Below are 22,403 nucleotides of genomic sequence, written 5' to 3'. Positions count from 1 at the left end.
CATCTGAAGTTGTCACTTCAGTCATCTGAACTGAAAAGTTCTATCATCTGAACTCCCAAAAACCTGTTTTAAAAAATATTTTTCTTTGAAAACTGATTTGCTCTCTTATGACTTTTACAAAGCTTATTTCAGAAATATTCAATAGGTCTTTTAAGTTCTTATAATCTCTTGAAAGAGCTTCAAAGCCTATTTTAAATGATATTTTAGCTTTTGAAATACTTACAATATATTTCCTAAAACTTTGTATGCCAAGCTTGATATCCTCTTTAATCTGTCTTTTGAAATTCTTTGCTTGAGCTGCAAATGTCTTAATTTCTCCTTGTATCATTGATTATTTGACCTATATTTGATTCATACATGATCTTTTCTTGAACCATACTTGAGCAATGCTTGAGCTTTACTTTGAACCATATATCCTGAAACATAAAAACTCAACCTTTTCAAGTTATATAATCCTTTGTTTGTTATCACCAAAACCAATTGAAAAACCTTGTTAGGTCAACAGGGATGAGACTCCCCAGTTCAATTCCGAACTGAACCCAACAGATCGATACAATAAAAACATTTTTGTACATATAATATGCTTCTGAAAATACAAGTAAAAATGTACACGTTTAAGTTCTAACAAATGCACTCTCTAATGATATAAAATATGTTTAGTGGAGTAAGGGTGCTTAAATAAATTTAAACCCTAATAAGAAATTTTCTCCAAAAATATATTTCAATAAAAATCAAGAGAACCTAGGGTTTGTTTTCAAAGAAATTTTTGCACAAAAGAATATATATGATCTTTAGTTTGAGAAATAGGGTACAAAAATATTGGCAAGCTAAAAATGAGTTTCTCCAAAAAAAAAATATTCATGAAGATGAAACAAGTGGAGAAACATCAAGCAAACTCTCTTAAGAATGATTTTCAAGAATAAATAAAAAGATGAGAGTGTGTTCTTATCAAAGCAAATAAAAGCCTAATTAAAATACTCTCTTGTAAAAATGATTTACAATAATAAATGAAAGAGAGTTTGGAGAGTAAAAGATTTTTCCCAAGAATAATTTTTGCAATAAAAAATAAGTTGGGGGAATTTTGATTAACAAGAGTTTTAAAATATTTGAGAGAAAATATTTGCTAATCAAATTTACTAATCTAAGTTATGAAAGGGGTATATATAGAGTCTGAGAAATTTTTTACCGTTAGGGACACGCTGGGTATTATTAAAAATTTTAATTAATTTTTAAACCCATTTTAGTATTTAAAAATACCGCAACCCGAGTGATTCAGTCGCCCAGTCCTTAGGGTCAGTCGCTTGAACACTCACAAAGAGTAAAAGTGAAATTTTTGGTTCAGTTGATCGTGGGCAACGATCGGTCAGCAGAGTCAGGCGATTTTTTTAAACCTTCGTGGTTTTAATCACCTAGTGAATGGTTCGGTTTGCCAAACCTCACAATTCGGTCGCCCGAGGTGATTTAGAACTATAAGTTCGGGTGGCTAGGGTAGGTAGAAAAAGTCAGTTTTAAGGTTCAGTCGATCGTGGACAATTAGTTCAATTTCGTTTGGTCGCCCAAGGCTTAGTCAACATTTTGAATTTTTGGGCAATAGAGTGTTTGATCAACCGATGTGTTTATAACTAAAATGTGTCGGTCGACTGGGACTATTAAAATACCTCAAAAATCCAACATCGGTCAACCGAAGGTCGACCAAAGTCTGCCCTAAGGTCTGTCTATGACCTATCTGAGCATTAAGTCATATCATGCGGGATGTATGCATTTATTATAGACCAAAATATAAAAACCTAAATGCAATTTACAATTAATTTAAACAAATGTCTTCTTTCTTCTTTGCTCTTCTGTGTGGAATTCGCTTGAAATGCATAATTTTTAAGTCTATTAGGCTTCCATTTTCTCATATCTTATGGCCTTGCTGAAATGTAAACCTGTTGACACACTAAGTGTACACATAAGATACATATGCTTTGTCAGCATCAAAACAAGGATCAGACTCAAAAAGCTAACAAAACTAATTTTGCATCTCTTCAAACCAAATTTTCCTCACTAGATCAATGAGTTGGCCATATTGAACAACACTTGGCTAGTTCTTCACGAGGAATAGATCCTATGGAGATTAGTTCTGCTAATGCAAGTGATGGTGGATCTAACAAAGAAGAAGATGAAGAGGAAACTGACGAAGAAGAAGATGACGAAGCAGGAACTGGAGACGATGAAGAAGAAGCAGCTAATGATGATAATGCTGTTGATGCTTGATGTTTAGTTATTATTTTTGTACTTTGTATCTCAGACCTGTGTTTGTCTGTTTGAATGTATTCATGATGTTTTTGGACACCTTGTGATAAATATCATTCTCTTTTTTATGCTTAATATTGCTTTATGTTTTTCTTGTCACACCTCTCTTTTTGAGTGATGTCCAAAGGGGGAGAATTTTTTAGCGAAATTGAGATTAACACAACTAAGCATTAAAATTGAAACACCTGAAAATATCGCACAATTGAGATATACATTGTTTTGTGATATGATGATCTTGCAATATGAACTTAAATTGAATCTAAAACTGACTCTGATACAATTTGATGTACCATCACATGAATAAATGATTTATTTTTCAAATGATGTTAAGAGTATGCTTATTGTAAGGGGGAGCCTTATTAAGGTTCACTCATTTTTGCTTCTTCTTTGTCATTATCAAAAAGGGAGAGATTGTTCGCCTAACAAGGCTTACGGATCTTATTTTGATGATAAGAAATCAAGGAAACTCAACATATTTGGTTAAGTGATGTTTTAGGATTCAAGTATGCGAATACAAGATTAAGTGCTTACAAGTGTTATTGAAAGCTTATACTTCAAGAAATAAGATCTTATGAAGCTATAGACTATTGAAGCTAAAAATCAAGCTATACTTGAAGAAAAGAAGCTATACATAAAGACATAGTGAATAGAAAAGTCATAGTCTTTTAAGAAGTCTCATGTAAGTACTTCGCATTTTTTCAATATAAATCTTTGAAGCTCTTAGGAATAATTATCGACTTAGAGACCAACTTTTGAAAACCTCGAAAAATGTTTTTAATAAGTCTCATTTATGTTTCTACAAAATCAAAGGTTTAAAGTATTGAAAAACAAAGATTTTGAAAAATTGTAAGTTTAGGTGACTGACCATGTCTGATTAGTTTACTGACACTTTTGAAAATCAAAGTTTTTGGAAAGTGGTAACTTCAGGTGATTGACCATACTCAATCAGGCGATTAACATTTTATGTTGATGAAAAATAAATAGACAAAATAGCATCAGGCAACTAACCTCTCAAGATCAGGTGATTGACCCCATTCTGTGTTTGAAATTTCGCTGATTTATAAAGGCATAGGCGATTGACCCCAATAGTTCAATCGACTGACCTTCAATTATTTAAATTTAAAACAGCAAGGGAATGTTTCCAAAATTAATTGCTTGGATCCCAAACAATGAGAAAACTTGGGAAACACACCAAGTAACTTGGGGAATACGAAAATTACTTTTTAAACTCTATAAATACAATTTGATTTCAAGAATTACACACCCAACAATCAATAGCAATCAGCATCTAAGCTTACACTCATATTCTCAAAGCTCTCTTATTGAATACACTTTGCTAAAAGTTCATTGCTGAGTTCTTGCTGATCAATTCTCGTCGTACTCTGAGTTTTCTACTGAGATTTCAATCTAAGAATAAATCCACGGTGATATATATCTGAGCTTTAAAATCTTTATATTGATAAATTGCTGAAGTATATTCTGATTTTAACTGTAATAATAAGCTCTTTTGAGAGTGTTTCTTGTACACAAAATTATTCTTGTATCTTTTGTTGTATTTTATGGTTCAGGGGATTGAATCGTTGGACTAGTGAGAGGGGATTCTAGTTAGAGAGAGAACTCCATGGTCTGATAAAGAAAGTTGGAATCCTCACAGTGGTTGCTTGGGGCAAGGATGTAGGCCTTGGGCCGAACCTTGTAAATTCGGTGTCTTTCTCTCTTCCCCACTCTATTTAATGTTCTGCATATATAAATTGCATGGGTGCTTAATTGCTGGAAATTAATTTGTTATTGGGAATTGCGGAAACCTAAATTTAAGGGAGTACGTTGATTGATAAATATCAAAGCTCATTAACTTATAGATTAGTTACATACTTAAATTCAAGTAACTTATTTGATATCAAAGTCTAAATTTTGGAAGCTTGTTGAAATTTTTATTTTGTTTCATATTGTGAAATCAAGCTTACCTTGTTGATTGGATTAACATATTCAAAAACTAAATTGAGTTCTGATTTTGAGTTATATTGCTGAAACGAATATTGATAAAATCGCAAAGCATTGTAAAATAAAATCTCTAAAATTTTATCTTTTCATTCATAAAAATTTAATCTTAAATTGGTTCTTAGCTGTACTTGTGATTGCAACTCAATTATACTTGTGTGATTGCTGAATTTAAAATAGTTGGGAAAGACTTAATAAAAAAGATTTATAAAGAAAATTTTTAAAACCAAATTCACCCCCCCTCTTGTGAGATCACCTTACTTCTCACCCCAACTCAAATTTCAAGGCTGAGCAACAACTTACAACCACACCTTACAGGACAGTGCTCCTAGTTCTCCTAACTGAGTCTGAACCAATTCGATGCACCTTACAAGATAGTGCAATCTTCCTCCGACCACACATCGAGAATACAACAAAGATAATAAAAGTTTTGTGTACAAATAGAATGCTTCTACAACAAGCAAATGATGTACAACAGTTAAGCACAATACACTCACAAATGATGGGAGATTAAGCTCAATAGAGATTTTGCAGATTATGAGTCAACTCTAAAAAATATGTATGTGTGTGTGTATATATATATATATATATATGGGAGATTAAGCTCAATAGAGATTTTGCAGATTATGAGTCAACTCTAAAAAATATGTGTGTGTGTGTGTATATATATATATATATGTATAGGAGAGTAAGATCTTTGATTCGAGATAAAATATTCACTAAATGTATTATCAAAAGATCTTTAAGATCCTAAACAAATATCTCAGAAGATGTTCTTCAAATATGAAGTGAAGGAGATATTAGAGTTTTAACTTGCCCAAAATATTTTTCAATAAACACAATACAAGCCTTTGATTCTTGCAATGAGGATGCAAAGATTCACAAGCTGCAGAGAGTCTTCCCAAAATAATATTTATAAATGAAATACAATGGGAAGAACTCAAGCTTACTCTCTAAAAATCGATTTTCAACAATACAAGAATGAGGAGAGTATAAGCTTTGAAATTAAAAATGTAATGCTCACAATAATGAATACTCAACCTAACTTCAAGTTACAATCAATGCGCAAATGAAGAAGATGAGTATTATCTTCTCTTTCAAAAAATATGTAAACAAATGTGTGAAAGAGAATGAAATATAAGCTTGTATGTGAGTGTATACCAAGAATAGCACAAAATGTTTTAAGAGAATTTTTCTTGATAATTAAGGTACTAATCAAGAGTTATGATGGGGTATATATAGAATTCCCCAAAATTATGACTGTTGGGGACACAGTGGGAATTTTTTAATTTGTTTAATTAAAAATTAACCCCTTTTAAACGTTGAAATATTACCAAGTCCAAGAGGTTCAGTCCACTGGCGCTAGCACTGGTCGGCTGACCTTTGTTAAAAATTTGAATTTTTCACAGGGTTCAGTCGACTGTTCAAGGTGCTGGTGAGCCGAGCCAAAGGCGACTTTCAAACCTTTGTAGGTTCGTTCAGTTGGGGCACTCTTAGTTTATTAAGATCGGTCGACCGAGCATGGTTGGTCAGCTGAAATCTTTAGCACATTTTTAGGTTGGTCGACCGACCTTGAACAAAGTTACCATTTTGCCCTTAAGGCATGGTTGGTCGACTAAGCTGATTTAGGCATGGATGGTTCGGTCGACCGAGGTCAGTGTAAACCTAAGTTTTGCCGTGATTTAGACCTTAAAAGATTCACCCATATGTGTATGAATATGACATTTTAGTTAGGGGATTTTTCATGAAAACTTTTTGGGTCCTAAGGTCAGTCTATGGTCTTTGTTGAGCTGTTAATCCCATCATGCATGAATGCATTATTACAACCCCAAAATTAAATGCTATTACAAATCGAATAATGAATGTCTTCTTCTCCCTTTTCTTTTGCTCTTCTTTCTTCCAAGGAATCTGCTAGACGATATAATCTTTAAGTCTCTTCTAGCTTCCATTTTTCTTTCCCTTATGTGTGTATTGAATTATTAACTTATTCACATACTAAAAGCATACATAAGATCCTTGTGGTTTATTATTATCAAAACGGGATCATTATCAAAACAGGATCAAACTCAATAAGTCAACAAGATCTCTCAAGCATAAGACCAAATTGATTTTCTGAGACCTTTGTTTCTAACCTTAATCTTTGTTTAACTACGCTTTCCCATAATTTCATCATATGACTCATAAGTTTAATTCCACTATAGTTATTACAATTTTGAATATCTCATTTATTTTTGTGTATAGGTATTAAAGTGTTTTTCCTTTATTCATCTGACATTTTCTTAGTTTTTATAATTGTATTAAATAAATTAGTTAACCATATAATTTTGTTAACACCTAAGCATTTCCAAACTTCAATTGGGATGTTATTTGGTCCCATAGCTTTCCCATTTTTCATTTTTTTAGTGCAAACTTAACTTTGTTAACTCTAAGTTTGCGAATAAATCTCATATTTTTAGTTTTTTCCTCATTTGACAATTCTAAGTTTAAACCTTCTATTTGGTTCTCATTAAACAACTTACTAAAATAATTTCACGATCTTTCTTTAATGTCTTCGTCCTTAACCAAGACAATATTATCCTCATTTTTTATACATTTTACATTTCCTAAGTCCTTACTCTTCCTTTCTTTAGCTTTAGCAAGTTTGAATATATCTCTTTCCCCTTCTTCTAAATCTAATCTATCATACAAACTATTAAATAATATATATTTAGTTTCATTAATGACCTTTTTTTGTATCTTTTCTTGCCTCCTTATACTTTTTAAAGATATCATTGTTTTTACATTTTTGCCACATTTTTTTACAAATTATATTTGTTTTTATAACTTTTTATACATCTTTATACCACCACCAACTTTCTTAGCTATTCGAGAATCTTCCCCTTGATTCACCTACAATCTCTTTTGCTATCTTTTTAATAGAGCTAGCTAATCTACTCCAAAGAGTATTTGTATCTATCCCATCTTATATAGTCCAATCCTCATCTTTGATCATTTTATCTTTAAATTTTATTACATTTTTCCCTTTTAGGTTCTTCCACCTAATTCTCTTACACTGGTTTAATTTATCATTTTTCTTCCATTTTTTAGTACATATATCTAACACTAAGATTCTATGTTGTGTGGTTAGGCTATCACTTGGAATAACTTTACAATCCTTGCATGATAAACGATCAACCCTCCTAGTTAAAAAAAAATATATTTGACTTTTATTTTGTCCACTTTTAAATGTTATTAAGTGTTATTCTCTCTCCTTAAAGCAAGTATTCATTATACAAAAATCATATGACATAGCGAAGTCTAAGATCATATCCTCGAGCTCATTTTTGTCTCCATATCCATATCTTCTATGTATCATCTCATAATTTTTATTATCCCTTCCAACGTGTCCATTTAATTCTCCTCCTATAACTATTTTCTCAATCCATAGTATGCCTCGTATAATACATTCCTCTATAAGAGAAGCATAAATAAGGCTGAGCAACATCCTGTCCTGTGCATGCCATTTCTTGTAAGCTGGATTAGGAACTTGATTAGAACCCTCTCAGACCAGAATTATAGGTGCAAGTGAAGATCTGTCCAAGAAGCCCATGAGATCTTGACTTTCAAACAATGCAATGAATTGGCTACGCCAAAGGAGGTAATTGGTAGAAGTGAGTTTGATGGTCACCATGTGAATCATCATATTGAGCGGAAGCTGATTGGAGCTTGAATCGACCATAGAAAAAAAAAAATTTAAGGTATTAATCGAAAGTGGTTTTGATACCATGAGAAGGTAACGCCTCAAGCGTAATTGTTGTGAGGATCTTCATATTTATAGAAATATTTACAATTGTATATGTTAACGCTGCTCTATGTTAACGCTACAATAGAATAACAAATTTACTATTTCGAAATTTAAAAAATTGCTATACAAGTGGAGAACCCTTTTGATTGTCTCCGGATTCTCCTATAATATTTTGCTTAAGATACAACTTGTTCGTCAATGACTTGGACAAATATCAACTCTCCAGTTTTAGCCAAACTGCCTCCAGTGATTCCTCATCCATGGTGTGATACATCTCGTCATCAGCTGGACAAAACCTGATAGTCGTCATAGCCTTCACTTCTAATTCCTTCCAACTCATGTCGTCCATGCCTTCCAACTGCTTACCATATAATGCCTTCACCATGTCTTGCTGCACCAACAAGTTCTTAACCCTCCTTTGCCAAAGTCTGAAATTTTCCGGTCCGTCGAACTTGACAATGTCAAACTTTACAAAAAAAATCCCAACCATTGCAACCAATAGCTCTGATACCAATTTGTTGTGTAAAGACTACCAATGCCTAGAGGAAACACAAATCGATTGAATCGTGCAATGCATCAACCAGTGATGAATGAATACGGGAACAATCAATCACATAGATAATAAAGGAAAGTAAAAAAATACACGACACAAGAATTTACGTGGTTCGATAATGTGCCTACGTCCATGGGAGCAAGCGGCTGAATTTCACTATCAATCATCAAACAAGGGTTACAATATTATTTATATGTTAACCCTACACATACAAAGGGCTTATGAAGTTCCTAAAATATCCCTGCAGCAATCCCTAGAGGAAAATCCTCCAAAATCTCCAACCTAGTGATCTTCACAATTCAAAATTTGGAATCTGTGCCGAACAAAAATATCGACGGTTTCAACAAAACCATCGATAGTTTAATACCGAGACTGAACTACATTTACTGAAACCATTGACAGTTTCAGGCAAACTATCTACAATTTTCTCCCAAGGGTAAACCGTCGACCAAATTGTCGACGATTTCTTCCTGTAGCTCAACTGCCCTGTTCTTTGCTCACCATGCTTTCCTTGTGCATGCGTGCCACTTGAGTCACAAACTCCAACAAATCTCTTCTTTGTCAAAACATCCTTTACTTATGTTCGGTCATGAAATTTGAATCCAATAGTTGATTCTTTTCTTTTCTCATTTATTTTTTTGTCTAAGTGGGATCGTTTGAGGCAAATGGTTATGATGGTCTATGCTTTGTTTACCTTTTTCTATCTTGTCTATTTGTTAATCTATCTTATTTAATTTTTTTTTTGGGATATAACTTGTTTTTATTGTATGCAGCGGATACTTATAAATTAGCTTATTCAAAATATAAGAAGATTGCTTCTTTATTACCTAGTTTTTTTTTTTTTTTTTTACTTTTTTATTATAATTCAAGACATATCATACTAAATTTGTCATTTTAAAAACTTTAATGTATATGAGCTTTAATGGTGGTTAATTTATATAAAGGAGGTAAGTACAAAAACATTAAATTTAAGAAAAATAATCTCATGTTTGAAATTATGAATATTAAAATTTTAATTTTTTTATAAATTTAAATAAAAATAAATCTAATTTTATATTATATTATATAAATTTAAGATTGAAATTCAATCCCCAAGCATAACATAAATAAGTTTGGATGAGCGCTAATATTAGGAACTTGATAAGATTTTTACAAATATTTGTATATATATATATATGCATTTATATAAAGAGAAAGTCTTCCCAAGAAAAATAATGTAAAATATAAAACTCACTCATCATAAGATACCTTATTAACATTCAAGCACACACAAGTAATATATATGATTTGGTGTGTTTTAATAAAATAGGTCCCATAGTACTTTAGGAGTGTCTTGGTTCGCAATATTTTTTCAAGATTCTCAAGAATTTGATACTATAGTTATGACAAATATAAATGATCGTCACCCCTTCATCTTCCATTCCTTCATATTTTAACCCTTCATCTTCCATCACAATAAATAATGTACTATCTTTATTGCCCTATAAAAGGGTCATTTCTCTCTCATTTGGATATACACAAAAAATGCTTGAAGAGAGTAGACATATAGAAAAGATGAGAGACGATGAGAGATAGAGAGATATTTTGTACAAGGCCAGTTCCAAATCATCTTATAATTCCTCCGGAAATAGTGAAGTTTTTTATCCTATCCGCTCGTGGAATAGACATAGTGATGGGAATTAACATGCTTTAATCATTTCCTATATAGATATGGTGACATATGGACGACCTCCCGATGTCCCCTATTGTTCATAACTGTTTTGTAGGCACACATGAGATTATTTGAAGATCATACTTGAAGATCATTTACTTCTTGTGATGGAAGACTTTTTTGTTTTAAAGACTTTATTTTTATGTTGGATTTATGTCTTACTTATATATTTTATTTCAAGATTATTAGGTGCATGAAAACTCAAGTAAAGTGTTGAAGCATGATCCACCTCAAGATCCATGTGGGCCCCACACGACTTGTGGGCCCCGCAATGTTATGCTCCATGGGCCCCACACAATTTTGGACCTCCCTTTCGGTATATATTTCACATTTAATTTGTAATAATGCAAGACAACTAAGCTTGTATATACGTTTAGTAAGTTGGAGAGTATTTATTGTGTTAGGATTTAGTGAGAGTATTTAATATGTTTGTCTCCCATGCTTGTGTGGGAATTGTAAACTTGTTAATGTCTTGTGCCCCCATGTTAGCTTTATATCTTTTCATTGTAAGAACTCAAAGAGAAGTCTATGTTTGAATATTGAAAAAAATTCCATTGTTGAAACTTAAAAGTTTTGTCCAATCTCTTAATTGTGTAGTGTGAGGTTATAACGTTCTCTTCGGAGATCAAGTGGTGAGAGACCATTCTATCCAGTGATACCATCACCCCTCCTCCCTCTCACCCACACGGCCTCCCCTCTAAAACACCAACACGACCACCCCCATTATACACCCACATGGCCACCTCCCCTACACTCCATAACTTTGTTCATCTTGGTGTTTCAAAGCTTGTTCGGAGAACTAACGGTGTGGTCTAAAACTCGTGTTGAACAACGTCAAATCATCCAACGATTCTCGTGGTAAATTTGGTACTTGTTTAAATCCTTGCTTTTTTTTTTTTTTTTTGTGAACCATTGCTAGTAGCCTAAAATCCCATATTTGAATAACCCATTTGAATCCATAGATTGCAACATTGACACTTGCTAGCTTAAAATCAATTGTGAGAAAGTTTGTTAACTTAGAACTTGTAATCTTGATTTTGAAATTAACATTTTTCTGCATAAAGTTTGATTCCTTGATAAGGAACACTTGAAACTTATTTTCTAGATAAAATCATACACATTTTCAAAAATCCGATAGCATGTGAAATGTCGCATAATTTATAGTGTTTATATTTGGTTAATTAAAATTTTAAATCAAAGTGTTTGAGTGTATGTACTTGTGTGAGGGTTGAATCGTAGGACTAAGCCAACCATTCCTGTCCTACATCACATAGCCAAACCACATAAAATTTCGATCTCATCTTTATTTATTTTCCTGCAACTTTTATAACAATTATAATATTTCTTATTTAATTACGAGAATTTGACGTGACACACACGTTCACATTTTCGAAAATGAGAGGATTTTCGTGGAGCATGTACATTCCATTCCCACCTTTCTGTACATGTGAATTTCATGAGAATTATATTCTAATGAAAATCTCACATTTTAGACCAAACTGCCCTCAAATAATGTCATTATAATATAGCCATATTCTATTATTATATTTAAAACAATAAATTATTAATACAATAAAATTATAAAATTTAAATCAGCATATATATATATATATCAATTAATGACATTAATTGTAAAAATTAAAATATTAGCTAAAATTAATAATAGCTAGTTTGTTAATTAAAAATATTAAAATAAAATTATAATCTTATTTTACAATCGGTACAGTTCATATGTAAATAGAAAGTTTTATGATAGACACCTTTATAATTTAATGGAGGGTAAAAGGGGCGTGGCAGGTAGAAGGCCCCACTAACTAAAACGGGAAAAAGTAAAACCAAAATCCTCTTTCTCATCTCACCTCATCTGTGTCTCCCCTCAATCCCTAGCATTCAAGCACAGCAACACGCGCACACACACTCACACCTGAGTCACCTGACCTAAACCCCCGCTCCCTTCTTTTCTTTCCTACTCTCACTCTGCAAATGGACTCATCACTGCCGCTTCCGGCGACCACCGAAGGCCACACAGCTCATGTAGCCAACCCTACTCCCAGCAACGGTCCCCACCAAAGCCTTAATCATCCTCCTTATGCTGAGGTGCTGAACTCTTCTTCTTCTTCTTCTTCTTCTTCTTCCTCCTTTCTCCTTCTTCTCCTCTCTAACCCTAATCTCTTTTTCTTTTTCTTGACTGGTTTTTGTTTGGAGCTATAGCTGTTAATTTTACAATTTGATGACATATGAGCAGATGATAACAGCTGCAATCGGTGCTCTGAAGGAAAGAAATGGGTCGAGCAGAAGAGCAATTGCCAAGTACATAGAGAGCACCTACCCTAACCTGCCACCCACCCACTCCGCCTTGTTGACTCACCATCTCAAGAGATTGAAGAACACTGGTCTCCTCCTCATGGTCAAGCACTCCTACAAGCTCCCCAGATCTGGTCCATCTGGACCGCCTGTCCCTCCTGCTCCTCCCACCGCCCCAGACGACGACGCCGCCGCCGCCGCCCCCACCTCCGTCGCCGCCCATCCTTCCGTGCCCAAAAGGGGCCCCGGCCGTCCCCCGAAGCCCCATCCTCAGCTCAATATCAACCCCACTCTCGTCGCCCTGGGCCTAGTTGACGAGCCTCCACTCCTGAAGCGACGGCCCGGCCGTCCGCCCAACCCCGGGACTGGCTCTGTCGGAGTACAGCCCAAGCGGCGCCCCGGACGACCCCCCAAGACTGGGGCTGGGGCCATGGGCTCGGTGGGGAGACCGAGAGGCCGGCCGAGGAAGGAGGGCGGTCCTTCTGTGGCCGCCGGGCAGAGCAGGCCACGTGGCAGGCCGCCGACAAGCGTCAAAGTTCGGGGTGCATTAGGGGTGCAGCGGCGGGGCCGTCCTGCGAAAGTTGGTGGAGTCAGGAAGCCCAAGAAACTTGCCGGTAGGCCCGTGGGCCGGCCCAGGAAGGTAACCGCTGCTCTGCACACTTTTGTCTTTTATGTTCATGGACGCATTGTAAAGGTTTGCCATTTCGATTTCTATATCTTTACTTTTCCAGATCGAAGGGCTTGTTTTTTCACTTTTGCAAAACGCGTTTTTCTATTTTTTATTTTTAAAATTTGAAACCGTATTGTTAATTTCTTATATCATTATTATTAAATGAAATAGTATATTAAATCCTATTTTTTTAGCTCACTTTTAGTGTTTGGTATATTTTGGAACAACCAAAAAAAGAAAAAACCAAAACAATTTTTTTTTTTTTTTTTGAAAAATAAATTTCTTTTGCAGGAAATTTTTGGAAATCAGTTTTCAAAATACTCTCTATTTTCTTCAAAAAATACAATATTTTAAAAATTTTGTATATAACAGGGAGCTACAGTCCATTTATATTATGCTGCGTTGATATTTTTATTTGTACCCATATTTTGTGTCATTGAATGTGAATAGATTTCATTTTTACATATGAAATGCTAACATGGTGCATTGAAGTTGGTATGTTGTAAACTTTTGTCGATCAATTGGTGCATTGTCATTCCTGTTGTAGATTTTTTAAAACTGCATTCAGTAAAATATTAAATGATAAATAAAATTACAAAAAAAATCAAAGAAGACAAACAATCAATTTTTATGCCAAAAAACTTGACACAGTAAGCTATGAAACATGGACACCAATACGTGCAGTGTCCGAAACATGACAAATACCAACAGTTCCCCTTGTTGAAGTGTTGGTGCTCTAGAGCTGAAACCTGATAAGAAGGACTTCTATATATGGTATCAGGTGGGCTTCGTGTGTGGTTTTAGGGGATGGGGGTCGCGGTGGGTTTTGTGATTGGATAAGCTTATTAGTTATTAGACAATATTTGATACTTAGGCAGTCCGGAGTATTAAATATTTTTGATGCGGTTTTAGAATATAGCATATAATTAAAAAATATATCTGAAGGAGGGCTGATACACCCAAAATTGATAGGAACGCTCATAGGGTTGGACAATTATAAGACTAACATTTGATGTCTCATGTAACCGCCCTTGAGTTAATTATCTATAACCCCCCTAAGCATAATGGTATGATTACAAGAAAGTTATTATTGATGTTTTGCATAACTTCCCTTAAGTTACCTATAACCTCCCTAAGCATAATTGCACACTCATAAATGCCAAGTTGAAGGAGGGTTTGCCTCCGTCACTATAAAAAGGGGTTCCTAGGAGGAGGTAAGGATCTCATTCTCACTCACTTTTTACTTACTGTTGTAACTTGAACTTCCAATTCCCTAACTTGGGCATCGAAGTGATTCCCTGGAGTACACCTCGAGTCCTTTAAGCCGTTATTATTTGATTCCTTTCAAGTGATTATGCTCGAAGGATGATTTAACAAAAGCCGTATGATTCTTGGCAGCAACAGTTGGCGCCGTCTGTGGGAATCGTTGGGAGGTTTTTATCCTTGACCATGACCACAAGAAGGAGTCGGGCCGATCTCAAAAGGAAGAGTCCGAGGGACTTGGGTGAAACGACTAAGGGAAGGAAGCAACTTATAGCGCGCGAACCTTAGTGGCGCGAACCCCAATGATGCAAATCCCAATGACGAGAGTCTCAACGGTGTGGATCAACATGCCCAGACCAACAACAGCCCATCTAATGAGCACTGCTTATGAGGTCATGAAGACTTGCCCACTTGATGAGTACAACTCATGAGACACATAGGAGTGAGCACATCTCACTCGTAATTACCCATTTGCAGCTCATGAGGTCTTGAAAACTTGCTCACTTGATGAGTACAACTCATGAGGCATAAAGGAGTGAGCATGACTCACCCGTAATGGCTCATCTGATGTGCACAACTCATGAGATCCTAAGGACTTGCACACTTGATGAGCACAGCTCATGAGGCTCAAAGGAGTGAGCATGACTCACCTGTTATGATAAATTTGATGAGCAAAGCTCTTCAGGCCCTGAAGACTTGCCCACTTGATGAGCATGGCTCATGGGGCACAAAGGAGTGAACACGACTCACTGGTAATGCCCCATCTTATGAGTGCTGCTCAGATAAGGCCAGACTGGTCATAATGCGCTGTTTAGAGCACACTTTCCTGCTCGGATTGAGCCGAGTAATGTAGAAGTCAGCTCGAAGTGAGCTCGAAAGTAAGCACATTGGCTTGGATTGAACCGTCTGAGCTAAATCACTCGGGATTCGGTTCATATTACAACTCTCGAATAAAAGGTTCGGACAATCTTAAGACTAATATTTGATGTCTCACGTAATCGCCCTTAAGTTACCTATAATAAGCATAATGGTGCACTCATAAATGCCAAGCTGAAGGAGGGTTTGCCTCCGCCACTACAAAAAGGAGATCCTAGGAGGAGGTAAGGATCTCATTTTCACTCACTCTTCACTTGCTGTTGCAACTTGAACCTCTCAATCCCTAACTTAGGTATCAGAGTGATCCCCCAGAGCACACTCCAGGTCCTCCAAGCCGTTATTATTTGATTCCTTTCAAGTGGTTACGGTCGAAGAACAATTTAATAAAAGCCGTACGATTCTTGGCAGTAACAAGGGCTATGGTCCTTTGCAATCCGAAATGGTTGCTCTTCTAACCCTCATTTTAAATAGATTCCAAGCCCACTTGACCATATAGATTGATGATTTTTCATGGTTTGGATGCGTATTATAAATGTTCTTCTTCCAAGAAGAAGTTTCATGCAGTGGGAGTATCATGTTTTGTAAAAAGATTTTATGTTATGAATCTTGTTGATGTAGATATTGAGGAGAGCTCTTAGTTGGTCTATTCTCTTTCCTAGAAGCAATAGAAAACTAGGGTGACTTGAGGCCGGTGCTCTAAGGAAACTAGTTAGTCACTTGGACTGCAATGGAAATCATGATGACGAAATTTCAGATTGCATTACTCTTTTTTGAGGGGTCTTCCTCCATTTTCTAAGTTTGCAGTTTGCATGTAATGACTTGAAAAGTTGCTCTCATCTCCGTATTAGTAGTGGTGGACTCAAACTACCACCTTTGGGACATGGTAGTTACTGCATGGTCCTATTTCTCCACTCGATGCCTCTCCTCTTCGCTAACTGCTTTGGCAAGATTTTCCCACATTAGTTGCTCCAGCCATAGTTGTAAAATTGAGATTCAAATCGTGAATTGAAATCCCAATTTCATGAATCAAGAATCGAGAATCAATTGAATTGTAAGATTTGGTGCAAAATTTGAAAAATTGATTCCTAATGACTTGCATATATGTAAATGTAAAACAAGTAAATAGTAAAATACATTGAAATTTATGGATCATCCATGTTGTTAAGTGGAATGGCGCTTGCCTTCGAAGCAAGTTTTGTAGGTCTATTAAATCCTGCCATTATCCATTTTACGTGTACATACATTGATATAAGAAACAAGCCATATAAGCAAGATATACCATGATCTAACCATTCCACGGTTTCAACCTCTATAAAGTATCAAGGTAAGCTAGTTTCTATGGAAACTATAACACTTGTTATGTGACTTGAAACTACCACCAAGTCTAAGAGTTCAAGATACACTAACAAGTAAGATAAGGACAAAAAATTTTAAAAAATTGAACTTTATGCTTGTGGTGTAAGCTCTCTTGTTTAACAATAAAAAATCCAGGTGCGTGTTTTCTTTAAAAAAAATAAGGAGAGGAAATAAGAAAAACGTAATGAAAAATTGAGCTTTATGGTTTTTAATAGAATGAATCAATGAAACAAAATAAAAATTTGAACTTTTCGGTGTTTAATAAGAAAATTCATGCATGGGGCTTGCTCTAATAACTGAAAAAAAGAGAGAAAATAAATAAAAAACAAACACAATTTACTAAAATATAAAAACTAATGAAAAAATAAGATCTTTAAATCCAGAGAGGGCAACATGCCAACCAAAAGCTCGTCCACCTAGTTGACTTTGGTTTTCTTCTCAGGAGAGGTTTCCTTCTCTAACTCTGGTTTTCTTCTGATCTTATCTAATGGCAGAAATAAGAGGTGCAGAATGAGAGGGCCAACAGACTTCTTTCTTCCCTTTTGGAGGACAAAACTCATGTCAATAGCAAATAGAAGGCCATAATGAAAAAAGAAAAAGGTTTAAAAATCTTTAAGTTGGGTTTTAGAGGAGTTGCATCTGAATCTTACGATTTGTATGATTTGATTCAGCGATTCTTCCATGCGATATGATCCGATTTATGCCTTTCTCGATACGAATCGTATGATTCGAATTGAGAACTGTATGATTCTAACAACTATGGCCCTGATTGTCATGTTGGAACCAAGAGTCATTCATTAGGCCAGAGGATCTTCCCATGTCATCATGTAGGAAATTCAAAATGGCAATCATTATTTTTGCATGTTGTCACATCCTTTCTCTTTTTTTCTCAAAATGTTCCCAAATTAGGTGGATGGTCTATATGTGGTAAGTGAGCCACTTGGTGGAGGTTCATTTATTGAGGGTTATATCAAACTACCTTTTCATCCTTCCTTTATGGGAGAAGGTCTTTAAAGGCTTTTCGTTTTCTATGTTTTCTTTTCTTACACATTTGTTCTTCTCTTTGCATGATCTTTACTTTTTCTTGAGCTCCCTCTCTCTTAGGATCCAGTTATCACAATATTCTTTCGTTTTTGTTTGTTTGTTTGAATTTCTGTACTTTTTTCTTTTCCTAGGGTTTAAGGGTATATTCTTTATCCTTTCCTGAATTTGTTCTCCCCTTTGGGTTCATTCAAATTCTCATACCCTGCCTTCTTGTTCCATGGCTAGGGAGCCCACTTTTTCGTTATCTTCTTCTGCTTCATCTCCTACCCCATGTTCATCCTATACCTAGGGGGGAACCCCCTTTTTGAGACTTTCTCAAGGCTATGGGTTGAGTGAGATTTTTAGTTGTTATGGAACTCTTGGGTGAGGTCGAGACTCTAGGGGCCCCTTTCTTTGTCTCTCAGCTATTCTCTTGAAGCTATTGATGAGGTTGAAGCCTTGGTTGACATTAGGTAGCTTTTGACAAAGGAGTTGGAAGGTCCTATGGTTAACCCAATGTTTCAATTTTGAGAATTTCTTTTGTCTAACTCATCAATTTTAGATTCCAGTAATTTTGTGTTGCGCCTTTGTGAGACCCATGAAATGGTTAGTTCTTCTAACCCAACGCAGTTTGTGTCTATGAAGATGCCTTTTGGGTTAGTTTCAGACATTCAATCACCCAATTCTTTGTACAGGTCCATAGTCACAAGGAGACCTCATCTTCCCAACTCATTTCTAACTCTTGGTTGATTGAAGTTGCATTTGCTGTTCTCCTTTCTAAGTATAAGATCTTCTTAAGTTCGAAGCTTTTCCATTATCATTTTCTTTGAGACATCCTCTACCCCTTTTGGTGTGGTGGTACTTCTATGCCAAACTCGAGAAAAAATTCATATTAGATGCCATTTCTTTCATCCATGATAAGAATAGCAAGTTTGTTTTTGCGCTTTGTGATGGGAAACAGGGCTGCAATTGAACCAAGCCATTTTTGAGTAGCTTGGTAGCTCGGTTCAATAAGGGCTCGCAGCTCATTCATTTGCATAAATGATACCCAAACCTATTTTTGAGGCTAATTTATTGAAGGAGCCAAGATAAACAAGGTTAAGTTGGGCTCATCTAGGTTTGTGAAATGTTCATTTTGTAGTTTTTGTTTTGTTTGGGCTCGTTATAGGCTTGGATTAGGCCCTTTTAGAAGCTTGCTGGTGGACTCATTTAAAGAGATAAATATATGTCGTGATAAAGATGTCAGTTTCTAACCCACTTAATCTGGCTTTTTTGGTCTTCATTTTTCACTTTTTACTCAATCTTATTGACAAACCTAACCCTAACTCTCTATTGCAAGTACAAAGAAATAAGAAACAAGAGTTTCAAATTTTTTATTCACCCTCAGAAGTTGCTTTTGCTCGGTGTTTGACAGAAATGGGGTGGGATCATTATGCTAGTCTTCACATTAGAGGTTTTTGGGGTAGTGCCCTATTACACAAGGGATACCTTGTGTAATAGGGATAGTGGGATAAGATCTGTAGATTCATAAAAATTCATAGAAAGAGGGAGAAAAGAGGAGGTGATTGGACACAATAGAAAAAGAGAGAAGGAGATAGAAGGGAATAGATTAAAGATAGAGGAAATTGTGTGTATGTGAGAGAGAGAGAGAGAGCAGGAAGCCCAATTCTGTCCCCTCGCAGCAGCAGGAAGCCATCTTCTCTCTCATTGCAGGCCTCGCAGTAGTAGGAAGCCCTCTTCTCTCTTGTTGCAGGCTTCATTGCCAGCACTCCTCTCTCTCTCTCTCCATGGCAGGCGTCGCAAAAGCAGCAAATATTTTCATTTGATTTTTTATTTGAAAATGGTTAACAAATCCTGGTCAGCACTTTTGGGGAATTGGATCCTGAACCCAGTTGATCTTGAATGCTTTTGGCACCCTTGAATTGATGCATCCAATCCAGATCGTGGTTTCAGGGAGGTGGGCAGCGACCCAAGTAACTATGACCGGTATTATAGAGGGATGTAGATATGATAGCATCACCACACTGCTGCAAGGGTATATTTATATTTATATTCGTTTCATAATTTTTTCAGATAATCTTACATTTAAATTAAAATTAAACAAAGTTTGATAGTAAGCTTGGGTGAATAAGTATATTCAAGCTTGGTTTAAGCTCGATGCAATCTCTATAGTTTTATTAAAAATTAACTATAAGGTCAGCTGGTTCAAACTCAAGGAACAAGCTTGAGCAAGTGTATTCAAGCTTGGTTTGAACTTGGCTTATGCTGGTGCTTGAGCTTGTTTAAAAGTTCAATGAACAAGCTTAGCATGGTAGAGTTCAGTTCGTTTGCAGCTCTGAGTGTGATGTGGAAGGATTGGTTGGAGGGGATTCAGTGAAGGATAGCATGTCTAACCATAGCTGGGCCAAAGCTCAGAAGGCTCATATTGATAGACTATTCTAGGCTCAAATTTTTGTTTCTCTGCGCTGTTAATGAAGAAGAAGTTGATTCAGGTTCGTCTTAGTCCGAACCAAGATTGAAACTGGTAAGGTGATAAAGCATTGGGGTCTCCTGGTTGTTTGTTTATTCTGCCCATGAATGCCATGTCATTGAAGCTTCTGAGTCCGACTTCTTGTGATTAAGCCGCCTCCAAGGAGGTTGAAGGGGAAGAGCGGATGGGGTTGGTCAAAGCCTAATTTAATTTGGACATCTCATTTTGATGCAGTTCGATCTTGTGATGAGGGAGAGGTAACACTGGGAGAGATAGGATTGGTGTGTCTTAAATCTTATGATGAAATGTGATTTGTGCTATAAATCTTATGAAGTATTTCTGTTGCACGTTACTGAATACTGATCTTAGTTACTCTTGGACTCGCAAAATGCTGCAAAAATCTTGCCTTTAATTTTATTTTTCCTTTTAGGGTCTTTGTTGAGTGGCTGATTCTATCAGTCCAAAACATTGACATATCATCTGCTGTTGTATTCCATTAGTGCATTGAATCCATTTAAATGACCGGATTAATGGAATTTGTACTTCTCTTAAATTGAAGTTCTTTGATTTTTCTTTTCTTAGGGAAAATTTTTTAGTGTTAGAGCTTTCAATTTAATGGGTTGCATTATCTTGCTCTCCTTGTTTCTTACTGGGAAAATAAAACTAATTGCCTTTGCTTCAACCCAGTTTTTAATATTATGGGCAGCTTCGAATTGACTGTTTCATCTCTCTCAGCGCCAATGCAAAATTTGCTGCTTATTGCATAAGTTGGAATCTGTATGATAATGTTTATATTGGACAGCTTCAAAACAAAATCACTTAAAAGGGCGCCTGTGTTTTATTGTTTTTCAGAATATAATTTTTTGGAAATTGATTGCATTTATGAAAGAAAAGAGGAAAAAAAAAATAAAAAAAAAAGAGGTAAACAACTTTTTTGTGGTTTGTTGAAAATCGCTTTCCAGGTAGGCTTTCCCATAACAGTTTTGAAAGATGCCCCACTAATTAACTATGTTTTCTGGGCCATCTTTATTTTTCCATTAGAATGATTCAGAGGCAGCCCAGCAGGCGAACCATGAAGATCTCAAAGCAAAACTGGAGCACATTGTAAGTTGAATTATTTTGAATTCAATGCTGTTCCAACATTATGATTGGAAAAGAATTAGTATGACTTATGCTGTAATCATATTATTAATGACATGTAGCAATCAAAAGTAAGGCAAGCTGTTGCGGCGCTAAAGCCTCACTTCACTAATGAAAGTGCAACAAGTGCAGTTGCAGCTTTACTAGATTTGGAAGAGCTTGCAGCAATGGATGTTAATGCACAGTTTAAAGTAGGGGAGAGTCGGCCACCGCCACCACCAGTACCTAACAACCAAGAACCCTTGCTCTAGGGCGAATGTTTGCTAGCCTTCTGCATGGATCAAGAACATGCATGCATGTCTGTGAGTGCCAAAGGGCAGGAGGAGCCCACAGGAGTTGTAGCAGAGAACCTTCCTTCTTGTTTTTAGTTCTTTTTTTTTTTTTTTTATTTTTTAAAAATTTTTTTTTTGCGTGTGAAAAAAAAAAAAAAAAAAAAAGTAAAAGGAGAAGAGAATGAGCTAATTTGAGTACATTTCAAATGTGGTAAGGAAGTAGTGTTGGTAAGATGGGAGTGTTAAGTGATGGTGAAGATAACGTGAAGTTTGTTGGTTGTGCACATTTTGGGATGACCATGAATGTTGTATCTGTTTTTTCTTGTTTAAATTTAAATTGAATTCACATGAACTGCTTGTTTTATCTCCCATGAATATCTGAATTCATGATTCACAAATATATATATCTGTGATTTTTTACTTGATGAAGATGATGATTTTGTTGAAAAGTGAAAATGGAATAAATTTTATAAGCACGTATCAGTTTGCCTTTACTAGTAAAATTGGTTGCATGTGCAAAAATCTGCTTAATTTTAATTAAAATAAAGAGTGAAATCATACTAGAGTCTCTTTACTATCGAAGATAATTTATTTTGGTCCTTATATTTTTAAGTTATGTAATTAAAGACTTGTACTAAATAATTTAATGCAAGTGTATTTGTCATTTAAAATAAATCTGATAGTATTA

At 35.5% G+C, this 22,403-nt stretch overlaps 1 protein-coding gene across 1 annotated transcript; it reads left to right on the top strand.

The window, feature by feature from the left end:
• Positions 1-12,189: 12,189 nt before the first annotated feature.
• On the top strand, positions 12,190-22,067 carry LOC131146012 (histone H1.2-like). Its single transcript, XM_058095261.1, has 4 exons — positions 12,190-12,438; positions 12,587-13,285; positions 21,345-21,407; positions 21,506-22,067. Exons 1-4 carry the CDS (start codon positions 12,325-12,327, stop codon positions 21,692-21,694), a joined length of 1,065 nt encoding a protein of 354 aa, XP_057951244.1. The 5' UTR covers positions 12,190-12,324; the 3' UTR covers positions 21,695-22,067.
• The last annotated feature ends 336 nt before the right edge of the window (positions 22,068-22,403 follow it).

Source organism: Malania oleifera, chromosome 13 (assembly GCF_029873635.1).
Source record: "Malania oleifera isolate guangnan ecotype guangnan chromosome 13, ASM2987363v1, whole genome shotgun sequence".
Classification (NCBI taxonomy): domain Eukaryota; kingdom Viridiplantae; phylum Streptophyta; class Magnoliopsida; order Santalales; family Ximeniaceae; genus Malania; species Malania oleifera.
The sequence above is the reverse complement of the archived record's forward strand: the minus strand, read 5'-3'. Positions and strand labels throughout refer to the sequence as shown.

Excerpts from the sequence above, each read along its gene's own strand:
- LOC131146012 (XM_058095261.1), top strand. The coding sequence starts at position 12,325 with ATGGACTCATCACTGCCGCTTCCGGCGACCACCGAAGGCCACACAGCT. Across the intron at positions 13,286-21,344 it reads CCGTGGGCCGGCCCAGGAAG|AATGATTCAGAGGCAGCCCA; the intron begins GTAACCGCTGCT and ends TTTTTCCATTAG. Across the intron at positions 21,408-21,505 it reads AAGCAAAACTGGAGCACATT|CAATCAAAAGTAAGGCAAGC; the intron begins GTAAGTTGAATT and ends AATGACATGTAG.